Source organism: Protopterus annectens, chromosome 14.part0 (genome assembly GCF_019279795.1).
Source record: "Protopterus annectens isolate FY-2018-M chromosome 14.part0, PAN1.0, whole genome shotgun sequence".
Lineage (NCBI taxonomy): Eukaryota > Metazoa > Chordata > Ceratodontiformes > Protopteridae > Protopterus > Protopterus annectens.
In genome coordinates, this window is record NC_056748.1 from 148,319,212 (window position 1) to 148,338,714 (window position 19,503).

General features: G+C 40.9%; 1 protein-coding gene across 1 annotated transcript in view; it reads right to left on the minus strand.

Annotated features, from left to right (window-relative positions):
• FHIP2A (FHF complex subunit HOOK interacting protein 2A) overlaps positions 1–19,503 on the minus strand; it is a 1,458,394-nt gene that overhangs the window by 261,146 nt on the left and 1,177,745 nt on the right. Inside the window, exon 13 of the mRNA XM_044055532.1 lies at positions 15,888–16,028. Within this exon, the coding sequence (XP_043911467.1) occupies positions 15,888–16,028 (141 nt within the window). The remainder of the gene's footprint in view (positions 1–15,887; positions 16,029–19,503) is intronic.

The window sequence follows — 19,503 nt, forward strand, 5'->3', positions numbered from 1 at the left end:
GAATTAGTTTACTGTGCGCCCCTGTCTAGCAGTGACACAGATGTGACCCCTGGGGTAAACTTACGATCTCCCATCCACTCATCAAGATTTCTCTTGAAGAGAGTCAGTGAGGGGCTCTGCCTAATATGAACTGGGATCTTGTTCCAAAGCATGGGAAGCCTCTGGGTTATGAATCTATCCCTCCAGCATGTCCTATTCATACTTGTGCTGAGGTTTAAGTCTTTAGCTCTCGTGGTCCTGATGGATTTGGATTTTTTGAGGTGGAGCATGTCCATCAGATCCTGATTGGACATGGCCTTGTACGTCAGGCAGAGATCACCTCTGAGCAGGCGGTATGCTACTGAATAGAGCTGAAGTTTCTTTAGTCTGGCAGAATAAGATATATGTTGGAGCCCCTTGATCCTCTTGGTGAGGTACTTTTGTGGTCTCTCCAGCTGTTGCAAATGCTGGGTGAGGTACATACCAAATGGGGCATTGTACTCAATCATGGGTCTGATGAGGGAGGAATATAGGGGTACAATGACATCCTTGGATCTGGATGTGAATCCTTTCATGATGAGGTGTGCAAGGTAGAATGTTTTTCTAACCACTTTGGCAACGTGGGTGTCAAATGAGAGGTCGCTGTCGACTTGGGTCCCTAGGTCTCTGATTACTTTTTCCGTACTCAGTGGGTTGCTGTCTATGTGATAATTTGTGGGTACTTTGTTTTTCCCAAAGGGCATGACTATACATTTTTTGGCATTTAGTGTAAGGCCGTGACTCCGGCACCAGTTGTCCGTTTCTGTGAGGCCTTTTTGTAGGATGTGTGTGTCTGCTGCTGTATCGACTATGGCGCCTAGTTTGCAGTCATCTGCAAACTTTGTCAGCCACAGCCCTCCCATGTTTGCTTTAACATCGGAGAAATAAATGCCGAACAAGAAGGGTCCCAGGACAGATCCCTGTGGGACACCACTTGTGACTGGCTTTGAGTCTGACATTGCTCCAGCGATTTTAACTTTATGGGTTCTGTCCTTTAGCCAGTTTGCAACCCATCTAGTGATATAAGGGTTTACTTTTAAGCTGTTGAGCTTATCTATGATGCCTGAGTGGGGTATTGTGTCGAAGGCCTTAGCCAAGTCCAGGTATGCTGTATGGACTGCTTTGCCCTCATCAATGGCTCTAGTGACTGTTTCGAAAAAGTCAACCAGGTTTAAAAGGCAGGATCTGCCCTTTACAAAGCCGAACTGGGTGGGGTCAAGTGTCTGTAGGTCCCCTATGTCTCTGTTTATGAGTTCCATAATGATTCTATCCATGGCTTTGCTGACCAGGCTGGTTAAGCTTATGGGGCGGTAGTTTCCAGGGTCTGTAGAGGCACCCCCCTTGTGGAGTGGGACCACTGTTGCTGTGCCAGTGTGCAGGTACATATCGCGAAGTAAGGCTAAGGTTAAATAGCATTTTTATGTGTGGGTTTAGCTCCTCTTGGAGTTCACGTAACACGCAACCCGGGATACCGTCAGGTCCCATTGATGCTGTGTTTTTTGCTTTGTTTAGGGCAGTTCTCACTTGGACATCTGAGATGACAGGGAGATTACATTCAGCTGGGATAAGTATTTCTTCTTTTGGGGGTGAAGGAGGGGAGAAATTTGCACTGAACCTGTCAGCCAGAATGTTGGCAATATCTGTGGGTTCAGTGTATTTTTTTGTTGTTTTGAACCAACTCTGAGCATATCTGAGGGTTTCCCAGGTTTCTAACATAGCTGAAGAAGGTTTTGTGGTTATCTTTAGTGTCCTTAGCGATTTTTCTCTCCAAGTTGGCCTTGGATGTTTTTATGAGAGAACGTAGTTTTCTGCTAATGTTGATCAGAGATGTCTTCCCTTCATGGGATTTTGCTCTGACGTGCAGTAGCTTCCTTCTTTTGTTATACAATTTGTTTATGGCTGAGGTCCACCAGACAGGACGCTTACCTTCGGTGGAGAGGAACTTGGATTTGTTTGGGATTGCATGATCCATGCATTCTTGGAGATGTCCATAGAAAGCATTTGTGAAGGATTCTGCATTGTGGGATGTGGTATCCACTGGCACAGTGGGCTTAAAGGATACCATCTCAGTCTTAAGAAGAGTGAAGTCTGCTTTTGAGAAGTTTTTCACTGTGGTCTTTTGTGCTGGGAGTGGAGGTGGGATATGTATATCCAGGGTGATTAGTTTGTGGTCAGATCTCACTAGTGAGGGGTATACTTCCGTCGTGGAGCATTTTGTCCCCATGTTTGTGATGATCAGGTCTAGTATATTATCTCCCCTAGTGGGAGAGGTGACTAGTTGTTCCAGTGCATCTGAATTTATGAATTCCAGGAACCTTTGGGCTAGGGTATTAGGGCTAGAATAATGTACCCAATCTATGTTTGGGTAGTTGAAGTCTCCCAGTATGATGGTATTTTGTGATACATTCATATCCTCTAATCTCTTCAGGAAGGCTGAGTGGGGTTCTTCAGATTGGGAGGGTGGTCTGTAACATGCTACCAGTTGTATAGCAGTTTTGCCTATGGTTAGTTGCACCCGTATGGTCTCTGATGTTTCATGTGTTGCTACTAACCTGGAGGTGTGGGTGTCCTTGATGAATATGGACACTCCTCCTCCCTTTGTGGTTCGGCCCGGGTTTTGGGGCCGAAAAGCATGATACGAGGTATAGCCTGGTAGCGCTGGGGTGCTCTCAGGAGCCTTGAACCAGGTTTCAGTTACTGCACAGACGTCGATGTTCTCCATGCTGAGGAGTGCATCAAGTGCCTGCATCTTGAGATTTAGACTTCTGGCGTTGAGCAGCATTACCCTTAGTTTTTTTCCATTTTTGTTTTCTAAGGAGGTGGGTTTGTCTTTTGAGCCTTGCCTAAAAAAGGCACTATGGGGGTGGCAAGAGCCTTTGCCAATATCCGGAAGCCCAGTGGTGACAGGTGTAAGCCATCCTTTGCGATTCAGCGTGGCTTGTCCAACATGTCATCCCAGTGAGTTGACCCAATAGTCAGGGATTTGGGGACACACACAGAGTTATCTGAACTTCACATCCTCCATACTGCAAAATTTCTTCTTGGTTTGTTTTTGACCCAGTATAGGTAGCATACTGGGTTTTCTGAGACTTCGAGGGAGACCACAGATTTTTCTTTTTGAAAATTTTAATAATGCTATAACCACACTGAGATTATCTAGTACCTATAACCCCCCCCCCCATTCACCCTGTTTTACACACTTTCGAAATAATTTATTAACTTGATATTAGGAATACTTTACAATATAACCACAAGTGCAATTAACACAATTAAACAACTGATGAAAAAGGAGACTGGATGAACTTAAGGGTAAGAATATCAGGATTATTAAACTTGATAAAGGGGTGGGCTTGTGCTTATTGATACTACGGATTATATTAACAGAATGATGGACGTTTTGAATGCTGCAACCTACATTAGTGTGTCTAATAACGAGCTAAATACTGCTTATAGAATAATTAGAAATGACCTAGAAGATATGTTTATTCAAAACAAATACTATTATAATTACCTCAACATAGGTAAACCTAAGACCCCACTATTTTTGGATTGCCTAAGATACATAAAGTATTCAATATCCACCAATGCGTCCCACAGTAGATGCTTGAGGGTCTATAACACACCCACATGCCAAGTTTTTGGATGTGAAACTTATACATTTAGCAGCCCAAGAAAGACATAACTATTGTGACTCCTGGGATTTTTTTTTTGAGAAAACGAATACGCTACAGTTTAAAGAAACTTACATGTTCATTACAACTGACATCAAGGACCTTCATACTTTTATATCCCATCAATTAGGTGTAGATTGGTTCAATGAATTTTTGCTCGAGAAGGGCATCCTACAAGACAATATCAATCTTTATGAGAGCCTTTTAGAAACTGTTTTAAAGAAAAACTTTATAATGTTTGAAGGTGAAATATTTCAACAACAAAAAGGAGTAGCGATGGGTTCTGCATGTGGGGGTCTTTCTGCGAATATTGTTATGCTCCAATGGGAAAAGTATTTTTTAAGACAGAATTTAGTAAGTCATGTAAAGTTTTACACCAGATTTTTAGATATTTTTATTCTGTGGGATGATGGTTGTGAAAAAAAATGGTCATCTTTTTTTTTAGAATATATTAACAATACTACCAACTTTTTAAAGTTTACATGTGAAATTAATGATACACATACAGCACATTTGGATGTTTTGTTAATGAAGGACATTTCAATAAGAGGTTAGTGTCTAAAATCCATAGGAAATCCACTTATTCCAACAGTTTCTTATATTTTCCAAGTGCGCACCCATTAACACAAAAGAGGGCTGTCATTAAAGGACAGTTTGTAAAAGCCGTACGAATGATCACAGTCAATGAAACTTTTTGGGATGAATGTGCTCTTTTGAAGGAAATGTTCAAAGAGGGGTTTACCTGACTAGTTTTACTGATAACTTAATGTTGGAAGTAATGAACACAAGAGAACAAAAATATTTTACCAAGTCTTGGGAACTATGGAAGATTCGGTTATGATACAATTCTAACATTAACACAAAGACTAATTTCAGGGTGACCAACACTTAGGAACAATTAAATAAGTACACTAGTTCATTCATTACCATGTACATGACTGACAGTAATTTCACTAAAAATATGGTTGAAAAGAATTGGTCTATCTTAACAGATAGAGATATTAAGGATAATGTGGGGCATAAACCTCTGATTGTGTAGAAGAGAGGGAAGAATATGAAACGTACTCTGGAAACAGAAAACAAACTGGGGGCTAATTTTCGGGGTATGAGAAATTATGGCCACTGCGCATATTGTAAATACATTCATGTAAATGATCAGGTCCTTATTAACAGTATCGTTATTAAGCTTTTAAGTAATTTTAACTGTGAAACAAAAGGGGTGGTTTACGTGGCACTGTGTCAGTCATGTTCTGGATTTTACATAGGTAAAACTGAACGCAAGTTAAAGGAAAAAGTAACCAACATCTACAAGAAATGAAAAAAAAAATGAAAGAAACTTAAAGCCCTGTACAAACATGTACAAGTTAAGCTGGGACATTAATCTGAATTTATTATAGTTGAAAAGATACCGCCCAGTAAAAAAACAAAAGGGGGGGGGAACCATGAAGTCTCATTTTGGAGAGAACAGAGTTGTATTGCTAGCTACATTTTTTGTGAACCACTGGCCAGGGTTAAATGACCAAGTATCAATAGCTTGTCTTTTGAAATATAATACACTCATAAGAAAAGGTTATATATATTTATAGACAGTAATGTTTTATATATTATTTATTTACACATATATATTTTTTCTAGTTATACTATTTAAATATTTAAAAAGTGATTTTAGGAAACTTTTTATGGTTGCTATACAATCGAATATATTTTTATATATTTTTCATATTTTTAAACATTAGTGTGTTAATTTATATTTGGAATAAACCAAATCAAACACGAACAAACTAATCCACAGATGATCAGTCGACCAGGAATGGAGTTCCAGTACCAAAATAAATAAAAATTCCAAAATTAACATATTTTAAAACTTTAATGGTGAATAAAATAAAAATAAAGCAATAAATCCAGAAGTCAAGCGCTTTCAACTCCGAATTCGGAGATTTTATCAAGATAAAACACAGTCCGTTAAACATTCCATTTAAATAGCCCATACCCAGATGTTACACCAATCACAGCCTAAGTGCTCATGAATAATTCATGCAATACTATAATACAGGATTCCAAAACTTCACACTAAATCTAAATAAATATACAACCTATTAAGAAACACATAAAAGCACCAGGCATATATTCAAAAAGCCTCCTTTTGTGTAAAATGTAAAAACCGGAGTCTATAATAATAAAATATTCATTAAAAATATGAAATGAGAGACATCCAACCACACACACATATATCAGATATAACAATAAATATATAAATACAATATACAAATATCAACATATCTCATTTCATATTTTTAATAAATATTTTATTATTATAGGCACCGGTTTTTACACAAAAGGAGGCTTTCTGAATATATGCTTGGTGCTTTTATTTGTTTAATAGGTTGTATATTTATTTAGGTTTAGTGTGAAGTTTTGTAATCATGTATTATAATATACTGCATGAATTATTCATTAGCACTGGGTTGTGACTGGTCTAACATCTGGGTATGGGCTATTTAAATGGAATGTTTAATGGACTGTGTTTTATCTTGATAAAGTCTCCGAATTTGGAGATGAAAGCGCTTGACTTCTGAATTTATTGCGTTATTTTTATTTTACTCACCATTAAAGTTTTAAAATATATTCATTTTGGAATTTTGATTTATTTTGGTACTGGAACTCCATTCCTGGTCGACTTATCATCTGCGGATTATTATATTTGGAACAACACAGCAGTTACACCTGAAATAACATTTTGTGCTTTAATAATCCCATTAGTGTGCTGGTTTTAGACAATATTGCTTTAAATTCTTGTTCTAGGTGGGGGTGTGTCAGGTGATTAATTCATCCATTCATGTATTGGTTGTATATTTAAAAAGGCTTTAGTTCATGATGACTCTATCAGATGAAGTTTTTAGTTTTAGGCGACAAAAGTTTATTCGTACATTAAAATATTTCTCGGCACGAGTCCAAGTCCGGGCGTTCTTTCAATGGTTCTTCTATTCCTAACTATTAAGTAACACTTCATCTGAAATGCATAGATCTTTCTTAGTATGTAGACTGTAGCAAGGATTCTAGCTAAACAGACAACAGTGCCACCCTCCCAGGAAGGAGACCTGAATGGGACAGTGGGGGAAATACTACTTCTCTTATTATGATTCTACATCAAACTACGAATATTCATTTATATCATGCTAAAAACTGGAAACTCTAGTTGAAACAAAACTTTCAAATAGTTTAAAATAACCACTGTCATGGCTAATGCCTTCCGTGGTTATTGGGGAAGATACTGTTTGATATTAAAGAGCCCTCCTTGGTTTTTCCCTGTGGATGGCCTAGCCTGAAATGAAACACAGGTAACACAGGAGACTCAGAAAACCTCAGAAGGCCTGCTTTACACCCTCCTTCACTCCTTGGCCAGATCCTGACAGGAATGTTGAAAGAAGTATCTCCCAAGAACATGGCATCCAAGACTGCTGGATTGTGCTCTTTATTAAGAGCAACCTCTACCACTTCTTTCACTGCAAGCATATGGCTGAACGAGACATCCTAGCAACAGCATCAGAGAAGAAACAATTTGAGGACACTACATGCTAGCCCACTGTGGACATTACAAAACTGGTTTCAACCACCTCCTTCTACAGTCCTGTCTCAGGGAGGGTGGAAGATTTTTCAGAGGGCTCCCTAGCAGACGTGTAAGACTGAAGTACACAAGTTCTAACACTTCAAAAAACAAAATGCAATTTGAGCAAGAAACAGTGAATTCCCCAATTCACTGTTACATCTTTTAAGCATTTTATGGCAGGGAGGTTAAGCACCTGCACTACTTATACTTTTGGATCAGGAGATCATTGCTATCGAAGAAGGAATGCTCAGAGATGCCACAGTTTCAGAATTAATACATGTTCCTCTGAATTACACCACAGGTACTGCAATTAGTGTCCTCAGAATTTCAGAAAGTACTACAAAGCAAAGCTCGCTCTACTAGGCTAGACTGGAATCTGGACAAGGGAAACAAACATTTGAGAGATCAAAGACCAAAAGTAATAGAGGAAAGAAACCCTTTAGCCCATCATGTTCAAAGGCTTTAGACTCCTCATTAGGTGACAAGGTGCTGCGCCCCCTTAAGACCTATGCTGAACCAAAGAGGTCTTGCAAAAGTCAAGCTTAGGACTACTATCAAAACAGGACATAACTCCACTCACCATGGAGCCTGTAGAAGGCATCAGTCTTGCTGGGAGCTGTTGAAGCTGTGTTAAAAAAGACTTGTGTATTCACCATAACATTCCATCTGTGTTGTTCATTTTCATTCTTCCTCAGCTCTTGAGATCAGATCATATCCAACTCGTATGCTTTTACCAGACTGTGGATCACAAACTCTCGAGTGCCTTCCTTTCCCATAATGCCCTAGCCCCTAACATACCTGAGATCTTGTCTGCTGGCCCTTACATCTGTAGAGCATTGTGGAAAAGTAAAACGATAAGATAAAATAACAAAATCTGAGACTCAAACAAAGGAACAAAAGTTCCTTCAGCATCTCGGATCCTTCCAAAAAACAATAAAGAGGGGTTGGGTGGGAAGGAAGTTGAGAAAGAATGAAAACGGGTAACGCAGATGGAACATTACGGCGAGTACATAACTTCTTTATCTGATGTTGTCATTTTCATCTGTTCCTCAACTCTTGGGACACAGCCCTCAGCTGCCTAAACTCCAGAAGAAGGGATATTCCTGAGCACCACTGAGCCAAATGCTGCTCTTCCCCTCGAGACCAGATCCAATTTGTAATGAATAATAAAGATATGAGGATTTGCCCAAGTTGCAGCTGCACAATCATCATCCACAGTGAGGATCTAGATAAAAAGGCTGAAGAAGTCGCCGTAGACCTGGTGGAATGTGCCCTTGGTTGTTTTGGTAAAGACAAACCCAATTTTTCATAAACAAAGGTAATATAATCAGTTAACTATTTGGCTAAAGTTACTTTAGAGACTCATTTGCCTAATTTTGAATCTGAAAAAACAAACAATATTTCTGATTTTCTAAAAGTTTTGCTTCATACAAGTAAAACTGTAATTGTCTCTGTATATCCAATAGGTGTAACAGACACGCTCCTTTATTTGAGAAGTTTGGAAAGAAGACTGGAAGGTTAATAGCTTGATTGATATTGGATTCTGACACCACCTTAGGTAGAAATAAGGACTGGTTTGTAAGGATACTCTATCCTTATGAAAGATCAAATAAGGAGGCTTAGAAGACCAGGTGTGTTGTTCTGAAACTTGTCTGGGAGATGTAATAGCTACTAAAAAGATAGTTTTCCAAGTTAGAAATTTTAGCCCAGTATTAGCTGAAGGTTCACATGGAGACTGGGTTAAAACTTGTAAGACTACGCTCAAATCCCAAGGGGAGTAGTACCTTTAACTGGGGGTCTAAGAAGAAAAGTTCCTCTTAGAAAGGCTCTGCAAAATTTGGAGGATGCCAGAGATGAGTTATTTACTCCTATATGAAAATGAAAATTGCAGTTAACTGTACTCATACAGTAGAAGAGCTGGCAGCTTCAATGAAAATTGTAGCTAAAAATTCCAAAATTTACAGATAGGAGCTGAAAAGTGGTCTAATGCTTTTTGTTGCACCCAAATGACAAATATTTTCCATTTGCTTTTGTAAAGTTTCCAATAACAAAAGAATGTGATAGACAGATGCGGAGAGCCTGGGCTATCTAACAATCAATGGAACTTAAGATGAGGCCAAAGAAAGGGACCACAAATATGGCAATGTCAATGAGGGGCAATGAGGATTACTGTGCTCTTCAACTGAGATGCTTTCTGAAGAAATCTGAGGATCAGGGGGTAATGGTGGACAGGCCCAAAGGAGACCAGCGGGCCAATTGTGAAGTAGATCATCTCTCGTAGGGTGACTCCCCTGGTGGGTGGATGAGGGTAAAGAACTTGCTGCACTTGTCGTTGAGAGGAGGTGCAAAGAAGTCACAGCACGGTTGGCCCCATCGATGGAATATCTTTTCCACCACCTTCACGTTTCAGAAACCACTCATGAGGCATCACAACAGACCTGCTCAACTTGTCTGTAATCATGTTGGCTTTCCCAGGAATGTGCACTGCCATTAGAAATCAACTGGATGATACTGCCCAATGCCACACTCTCATAGCTTCTTGACAAAGGGAATAAGACTGGTTTCCCCTTGTCTGTTGACGTGCCAGACTACTAACATATTGTCTGCCTGAATCGCAACTGTCCCAGCAAGGAGACAGTCTTGGAAGGCCTGCAATGCTAGGAGGACAGTTCTCATCTCAAGGACATTTATATCCATGTTGGCCTCCTCAGGGGACCACGTGCCTTGGACTATCCTTCCCAAGAAGTGACCCCCCCATCCAATCTAGGAGGCATCTGTGGTCACATACTATGGCTTTGGGTTGGGGGAGAACAAAGGGATGACCTTCTAGTACTTGAGAGGGTTTTATCCACCACAGGAGACAATTTTTGCAAGCTTGAGTTATTTTGATCTGACTGGGCAATGGTCGATGAAGAATGGAACACCGACTTGCGAGTGTCCACTGAAGAATTCTCATATGGTACCTTGTAAACGGTAGCAGAATTATTGCCAAACCGTGTGCAAAGGAACAGAAGTTGTTTGAGTGACTGTATCAAGACAGGCACCTATGAATTCCAAAATTTTTGTTAGCTCTAGATAAGATTTGTTGTGGTTGACAGAAATTCCCAGCCAGGAGCACAACTGGAGTACATAATCCCCAGCTAGAATCAGAAGATGCCTGATCAAAACAGTAAAGAGCCAGTCTTCCAGATATGGAAACACCTGAATCCTTCCAGCCTCAAGTGGGCTGTCACTACTGCCATATACTAGGTGAACACCCGGGGGTTGTGGGGAGACTGAAGGGCAGAGCTCTGAGTTGGTAATAACTGGCTCCTAGCCAGAAGACAACTATCTTCTGAACAGTCTTTTCATTTTGATGTGACAGTACACATCCTGAAGAACTATGGTGCACATCCAATCGTTCTTGTGTAAAAACGGTAGAATGGACTGAAATGTGACCATCTGGAACTTTCTATACTGAACCAACTGATTCAGATTGTTGAGATCCAAAATTGGTCTCCAATTCCTTGCTTTCTTTGGCACTAAAATTAATCTTGAGTAAATTCTGGATTCTTTCTGGTCTGGGCAACCTATTGGATGACTTTTTTTCTAGCAGATTGTTTATTTCAAGTGCTGCTGTCTCCATCTGACTGGGTAGAACATCAGGGATTTTCTTTGAAACCAATGGGGGTGGATGGGAAAATGGTATGACAATCTTTGGATATTATTCTCTGCAACCATGAATCTTTTGTAATTTCTAACAAGGCTCTCAGTTGCAAGGATAAATGACCCCTTACTACCTCCAGAGATGGACAGTCATGCCTCCTTTCAGAAGTGGTGGTAGGATCTGTCAGAGAAAGCATCTCTAGATCCTTGGTTTTGTGGACCTCCTCTGCCATGGGGACAGCATTTTCCATTGGCGTTCCTCCCTCTGACCCCAGGGGAACTGTTTCCACATGGATCTTGGAAGGGACCCTGGGATTTCTTGAATCACATTTTTCAACTTTCTCGTTGATTCCTAGAAACGGTTTGTTGAGGGGTTAAAAATGCACGCCCACAGCAGACAGGGTTTTACCTTCCTGCTCACATCTAGAGTGTGTCCCTCACTTTGGGGCCATACAAGGAACTTCAGTCAAAGGAAGCACTGATGGAGGCTTTGAGTGGTTCTGCAAAATCACACAAGCGCACTGAGGCATGCCTTCTGATGGAAATGCCTGAACATACCACCACTGAGTTACCTTCTGCTGTGTAGGAGATAAGCCTCATGGACGAACTGGAAATGGACTGAAGGGTAACCAATTGCAAGGTTACAAGTGCTCTCTGCCTTGAAGGATATGGTCCCAGCAAGGGATTTGGTAAGTTCCTTAATCAAATCTCTTTGGAGTCTTAAGTGTACCAAATACTTCAGCGACCAGATGGCAAAGGTTGCTGAAGCACAAACATGCTTCCCAAATCTGTCTAACATCCTGGACTCCCTTGTTGGGGGTGGGGTGGACAGAGGAACTTTGTTCCACTAGTTTCTTCTTTGTGGCTGCCGCTACAACCATGGCATCAACTGGTACGCCCTTGCTCCAAAAGGGATGTCCTTAGGTGGTGCCAGGATTCTATCTGGTCTCGTGGGGATAGGTTCAATAATCTCAGATTCCTTCCACACCCATCTAGAGACCAAATCAGTGAGCTCATTGGTGGGCAGAATCACCCAGGATGTAGATGGGCCAGCTTCACAAACCTTCAGGAATACCAGCTCCCCTTGGGAAGGGTTGTTGGAAGACAAACCCTTTGCTTTAAGAGTTCCAGAATGTCTCCAAATTAGACATCGCTGGGTGGCGATCTTGGGGATAGCACAAATAATGAACATCAAGAACCTGTTTAAATATAAAAAAACACATCTTATATACCCCTGTCACACTGACGTCAGGAACTCAGGCCGACTGGGGAACCGCCTGACGGCAGGATAACCCAAGTGTAATGACTGCAGCAGTGTAACACGATGAACATCATTTTGTTACCAATGAAACATAATTGCCAAAGACTGAAAAGTGCAGTCCCAACATGATTTAAAAAAAAAGCCATGTGTACCACTAGTACCTGTAAATTTGGCATTTGAGGTAGCAGTACTTAGTGCTAGAGTGCCACAGCTACCATAACACTTGGCTCAGATGGTGTGTGTGGCAGCAGTCCTTTGTGCTACAGAGCCACAGCTACCTCAACATAAGAGTCTTTTACATCTACCAGAGCTACCACCTATTGAGGCAGATGGGACACAGTTTAACACTTCATCTGAAGGATGATGGACAAAGAGTTTCTATGAACATTATTTCTTAAATATGTAAGTCTTCTGTGATCTATTACATAGTTTCTTAATTAATGAAATATGGGCATTATGTTATTGGAACTGTTGCATAACAGATGTACCTTAATCACATGCCTCGATTGGACTGTAAAGGGTACCCTTACCCTGGCTCTGCCACAGCAACAGGGCTGACATAGCTGCCACACTTACACATACAGCTGCTTGTCCTCCAGAATGTTCACACTCCCCCCTATGTGTAATAGCTGGACCAATAGCTGCAGCCTGTAGCACACACAGCTGTATGTAAAGGTAGCTGCTACAGACCTACCATACTTCCCAACCCCCTAGAACAACGAATCCGGACATAGGCATACTTAATAATTATAATAATAATAATAATAATAATTTGCTCTTACAAAGACAGTAAGTTCTCCCCCCTCACTGAAGTCACCATCTTCTGTGACAGATTCCAGGTGGCTCCTTTTGCACTTTTTCTTCCTGGAACTTCTTCGAGGGATGCTCTGGAGAAGTGTAGGAAGAAATCAGTATCCTGGTGACTAAACTGGTCTGGCTGTTCCAGTGGTACAGTTGGGTTGAGGCTCTAGATGCAGAGACGAATGGGCTAGGATGGTCGAAGCCGATGAAGGTGGAAAAGTTCTCTCTCTGGGAATAAAGTTCTCGCCACTACTTCGAATGCAGAATGTCTCTGAGAGAAAGAAACAGACGGCTCCGAGAAGACAAGCTTATGGGCCATAAATTCCCTACACCCTGAAGGCCGAGCAGGATTCACTGCTGAGCTATCCAGCACAGAGGCTCTGAAGAGAAGAGACGACTTCAACAGTTATGGAGCTGACTGCAAAACCTCAGATCTGGTACTGATGCCATGTCTCAGAGAGATGTCCAGCTCTGAAGTACTCAGAGCGGGTCCACTCAGAGACACCAACGGAGTCGAAGATACCAGTGGTCGGATCAACAAGGGGGTGGTAGTACTAATAAGGGTCTTTAGTCCGATGGGGTTGGAGCTGGAAGGACCCCCATTTGAATCTGCATTGAGAGGAACTTCATCATCCTGTCCATGTTGGCTTCAGTCAGACTTCTGGAAGAATGTGCCAAAGATGCAGTCTATGAAGGTCTTGAATGGTGATGCCTCGGAGACTGCTCAAAGAATGGGGAAGGTAGCTTATAGGAAACTAGGTCTGGAGCCACCAGCTGCAATCAGATCTTAGGAGATTTTTCTGTTCTAGTCTTCATATACAAAGGGGTTGGATTCGAAGTCTTAGATAATTTTGAAGGAGGTTTGGAATCCAGAGACGAGGAAGTGGTTGAGTCTGGGGAATGCTTCCTGGAGTCCTTTTTACTTGGGTTTCTTGGGGGTTTGAGCCCCAGAAGATGTTGATGCATATTTTGAGGTTAGCAAACCTCTAAGCATTAATTTGCTTTTCCTGTCTATAAGGGACCTAGGGTTACAGGCCTTACAGATATTGCAACTGCAGTCCAAATGCACTGGACCTACACAATACAAGCATTTGGAATACGCGTCTGACAAAGGTATCTTTTGGCCACAGGCTGTACATTTCTTGAACCGGAGGGTTTCTCAGACATTATTTCAAAACAGGACAACTATCAATCTTGAGTGTTTTTTTTTTTTTTTTTTAAAGGAGACAAGAAAGGGAAAGGCATACCAACAGTGATAAAAAATAGAAATACTAAAAGTATGCTAAGAACAAATACTAGCAATGGTAATTAAGGGTTACACAAGTTGAGAAAAACTTACTGGAAAGGGAGGAAATGCTATAAAGATAAAGGAACTATCAAGATATAGTATACAAAGTCATAAGGAAACTGTACATTCTAACTCAATAAGGAAACTGTACATTCTAACTCAATACCAAAAGCACTAAACTTGAGAACAAAGCAATGACCATGTCCACTCGACAAGGCAGCAAACGAGATCTGAGGTATGTTAAGGACTAGGGCATTATGGGAAAGGGAGGAGCTCGAGAGTTTCAGTGATCCACAAGCTGGTAAAAACAACTAAGTCAGATCCAATGACTGGATCCAAACCCAATAGTTCAGGAATGAATGAGAACTGACATCAGAAGGTATTTTTTCAGGACTGAAAAATGTTAAACAGGTGTATGACATGACCCAAGGCTCCTTCCCTTTTTCTCCAGATGTTTAACAATATGTGTCTGGTGGGAAGTAATGGGGCCACTGAAGGTTCCTTCAAAGGAAGAGTCAAACTGGGGGCAGCTGAAGGGAGAGGGAGAAGGTTTTCACTGTCCTAGTTTAACTTAATGACAGAGGCTTCTGGATGAAGCTCTTTTGCAGGACACAGAGGACTAAGGAGAGCCTACCTGTACCTCAGCAACAACAGGAGTGATCGATCGTTGCTTCCATTGCCCTTTGTTCTGGCGTACTGCTTGGGTGTACCTCAGCAACAACACGAGTGACTGATCACTCAGCAACAACAGGAGTGACTGATCGTTGCTTCCATTATCCTTTGTTCTAGCATAAAGCTCGGGTGTACCTCAGCAACAACAGGAGTGACTGATTGTTGTTTCTATTACCCTTTGTTCTGGCGTAATGCTTGGGTGTAGCTCAGCAACAACACGAGTGACTGATCGCTCAACCACAACAGGAGTGACTGACTGTTGCGTCCATTATCCTTTGTTCTGGTGTAATGCTCGGGTGTACCTCAGCAACAACAGGAGTGACTGATCGTTGCTTCCATTATCCTTTGTTCTGGCGTAATGCTCGGGTGTACCTCAGCAACAACAGGAGTGACTGATCGTTGCTTCCATTATCCTTTGTTCTGGCATAATGCTTGGGTGTCAGAAATGAAAGACAGATCTTTCTGCCAGTGCCTGTAACAGGCACTCAACTGTCACCATCAGACGTGAGGAAGGTAAAATGTCTCTCTTGTCTTGTACTTTCAAGTGACCAGACTGAAACAGTGCTACTTTATGAAGTAGCTACCTTGCTCTTAAATGGAATAGCATTGGCAATGCTAGTGTGGACTGTGGCTCACTATTTGACAGCCACTTGAACATTTTCAAGCCTTAAAACCTGACACCGTGGCATTAATGACACTGTTGACAACTGTCACTACTGGACTCGTATTTGAATTTCCTTAAGGACAATGACACCTGGCAGTGATCACAAGTCCAAATGAGAATCTTCTTCAAGGAATAAGATAGTAATGCACTAAACTGCAGCAAAAAATTATGTCAATCATGCCATACAACTAGCAGAAAGTGACACTGCGACCAACATAATTGCATTATTTACCTTAACAATAACGGACAGCATTACTTACCCTCACAATAACAGAGAACAAAGACCTGCAGCCTGGAGCCAGGTTTACGTAGGGGTCCAACATGTACTCATGTAGATGAGGATGAGGAAATAATGACAGCTTGGATAACACGGACGTCACTTGTAAATTCACGTCATAAGGCTAAAAAAAGAAACAAATCAGTTACTGACTTACAAACAAAAACAAATGGCTACGTCCTGTTAAAATAAAATTAGACTAAAATATTCCATTTTACAACAAACAAAAAGCTATCTTCTGAACTTAAAGACTGCAGTTATAATTTTCCTAAGTTTGAAAAAATGCCTAGAAAAAGAACCAAAACAAGTTTTGGTTACAACAAATTCCAAACAAAGTATACTTTATTTACTGATTTGGGAAGTGAAAGACTCTGCATAAATAAGGAATTTCTAAATTTTATTTCTTTCACACTGAAAAAAAAAAGAAATCCCTGAACCAATCTTTTACACAAGATAACTTGAAAAGCATCGACCTACCTCTGTCTCAGTGTATGTATCCTGTGAACCACAACACACGAAGAATAATCCAAATTATACAACATGAAAAAAAATTATCAGGTGAATGCATCAAGTATGTAAATTAAGAAAAAAATAATTAAGCAACGCAATCAAGTAACATCGGGTTATCAAACAGCAGCTGAAGGCAGCCTCATTTCCACAGTGCACAATGGTGCCATCACACTAGACATGCCAATTCGTGAATATGTTTTTAACTACTCATCTCTGACATGAAAATCACAGTTCCTAAGTGTTAGAGGAGAGATACAAGTGACAAAAGGACAAGTAGAAGACATACAACAATAAATATTTTCAACGTCCACATTACCTTATTCGTGGTTGAAGAAGCCTCAATGTATCTCATGAAGTACTGGGTGTAAGGCATGGGACTAACTCCAAGCAGGATGCTAGGCCATCACAAGATGCAAATACACTGACATGCGCTCCACACACACCTAATGGCAATATGGAATATTTTTAATCCACCAATCAACAAGTGACTGGGATGTGGCAATAAAATGGAGTGTGTGGATTAAAACTCACACAGGAGGAGGAAATGCAAACTCGCTAGGAAAGTGCCCCTCCTGTGAACCGAACTTGGATTAACAAGTGTTGTAAGGAAGCTACTTAAGAGTACTGCACGAATGTGCCATCTACGAACAAGCAGTATATAGTACTGCACAAATGTGTCATCTACAAACAAGCAGTATATAGTACTGCACGAATGTGTCATCTACAAACAAGCAGTATATAGTACTGCACGAATGTGCCATCTATGAACAAGCAGTATATAGTACTGCACGAATGTCATCTATGAACAAGCAGTATATAGTACTGCACGAATGTCATCTATGAACAAGCAGTATATAGTACTGCACGAATGTGCCATCTACGAGCAAGCAGTCTATAGTACTGCACGAATGTGCCATCTACGAGCAAGCAGTACATAGTACTGCACGAATGTGCCATCTACGAACAAGCAGTACATAGTACTGCACGAATGTGCCATCTACGAACAAGCAGTATATAGTACTGCACGAATGTGCCATCTACGAACAAGCAGTATATAGTACTGCACGAATGTGTCATGTACGAACAAGCAGTATATAGTACTGCACAAATGTGTCATCTATGAACAAGCAGTATACAGTACTGCACGAATGTGTCATCTACGAACAAGCAGTATACAGTACTGCACGAATGTGCCATGTACGAACAAGCAGTATATAGTACTGCATGAATGTGCCATGTACGAACAAGCAGTATATAGTACTGCACAAATGTGTCATCTACAAACAAGCAGTATATAGTACTGCCTGGTAATGTCATACAACAAGCAGTATATAGTACTGCGAATGTCATCTATGAACAAGCAGTATATCGTACTGCACGAATGTCATGTACGAACAAGCAGTATATAGTACTGCACGAATGCGCCATGTACGAACAAGCAGTATATAGTACTGCACGAATGCGCCATGTACGAACAAGCAGTATATAGTACTGCACGAACAAGCAGTATATAGTACTGCACGAATGCGCCATGTACGAACAAGCAGTATATAGTACTGCATGAATGTGCCATCTACGAGCAAGCAGTCTATAGTACTGCACGAATGTGCCATGTACGAACAAGCAGTATATCGTACTGCACGAATGTGTCATCTACGAACAAGCAATATATAGTACGGCACGAATGTGTCATCTACGAACAAGCAGTATAGAGTACTGCACAAATGTGTCATCTACGAACAAGCAGTATAACATCAATGTTTACATTTACTCCTCGCAAATGAAGCAGCTGACTTCCACACAGCTGTCTGCCAACTGTTGTGCAGAAACCTTTCCATCTATCATGCTGTTCTGATCACTAATAATGAACTACATTCTGTCACCAAGTCAGGAGGTATGTCCCAGAGAATTACATCCTTATGTGTATAGTAAATTTGTCTCCCTTCACCTGTGACAAGCGGCCTCTCCTCTGACCATTTTTGTTCCTCCTTAGTTGGACTGTTCCTACCTTATGCCTGAGGCCTCGGCATTTTCGTACTATTTACTTAATCTTTCTTTCCTCCAGGTCCTGCACACACGATACTCTGAAGCCTGGAAACTCAGATTAATTCCCCTGACTGCTACCATCTTTGTAATCTTCATGTTAATGTGCCTCTGTTGTGATATAATGCCACAGAATGGACAAAATTCTCTGAATGTGGTCCCAGAAGATGTTCAGAAGACCCCCAGGACCCCAGCCTCTGAAACATCCACTACTTATTCCCACTATCTATAAGGACCTGAGAACACAGCCCAGTAAGCTTATGGATCCCCTTCCACTCATCCATGTCGATTTTAAAGTGTTTTACAGAGTTATTTCATTTAACACAGTGGGAACTTATTCCACAGGCAGGGGATCCTGTGGGAGCGATTTACCCTGAAAACAGGTTCTCAAAAGGACTATACCAGATTCAGGAGACAGAAGTTACCCATAACAAAGCTGTATTAAGTTGGGTCAAGGGATTGTAGCTGGTTTGAGTTTCATTAAAATGTTCCATAATTTTACAAATAATACTGGTGAAGCTAATTGGTCTATAACTCCTGGGTCAGTGATAAGGCCAACTTTGGGAAGGGGTACCACTATGCCTACTCCCATAGCTTCAGGCATGTACCAAGTGGAAAGGCTAAAACTGATTATGTTTAGGAAGGAGTCAGTGTGACTATATTAAGCACTGACAGCCAGGTAGTTGTGACCCACAGAGTTAAGATTTTTGGTTTTGGAGAAGGCAGTTTTGACTTAAAGTTAATTATATTGAGGGGGCTGAGCAGCAATGGCTGAAAATGGGGTGGAGAGAGTAAGGAGAAGCTGTAACTAAATGTACACCCTTGCATATACCGGCAATGTCCTCCATGTAAAACTAGGTTGTGGTGTTTGGGATCAGTCCTGTGCACAGCTCAGTATTTCTTCTGAGATTCTTATCATAGTTGAAAAGGCCTTGCGATTATCTCTGGAATAGTGAGAGGTATTCAGGCCTAAAATTTTAAAATGACTTTTTTAGCCATTCAATCTACACCTGACAACATATCCTTGAATAATGTTTACTCTGACC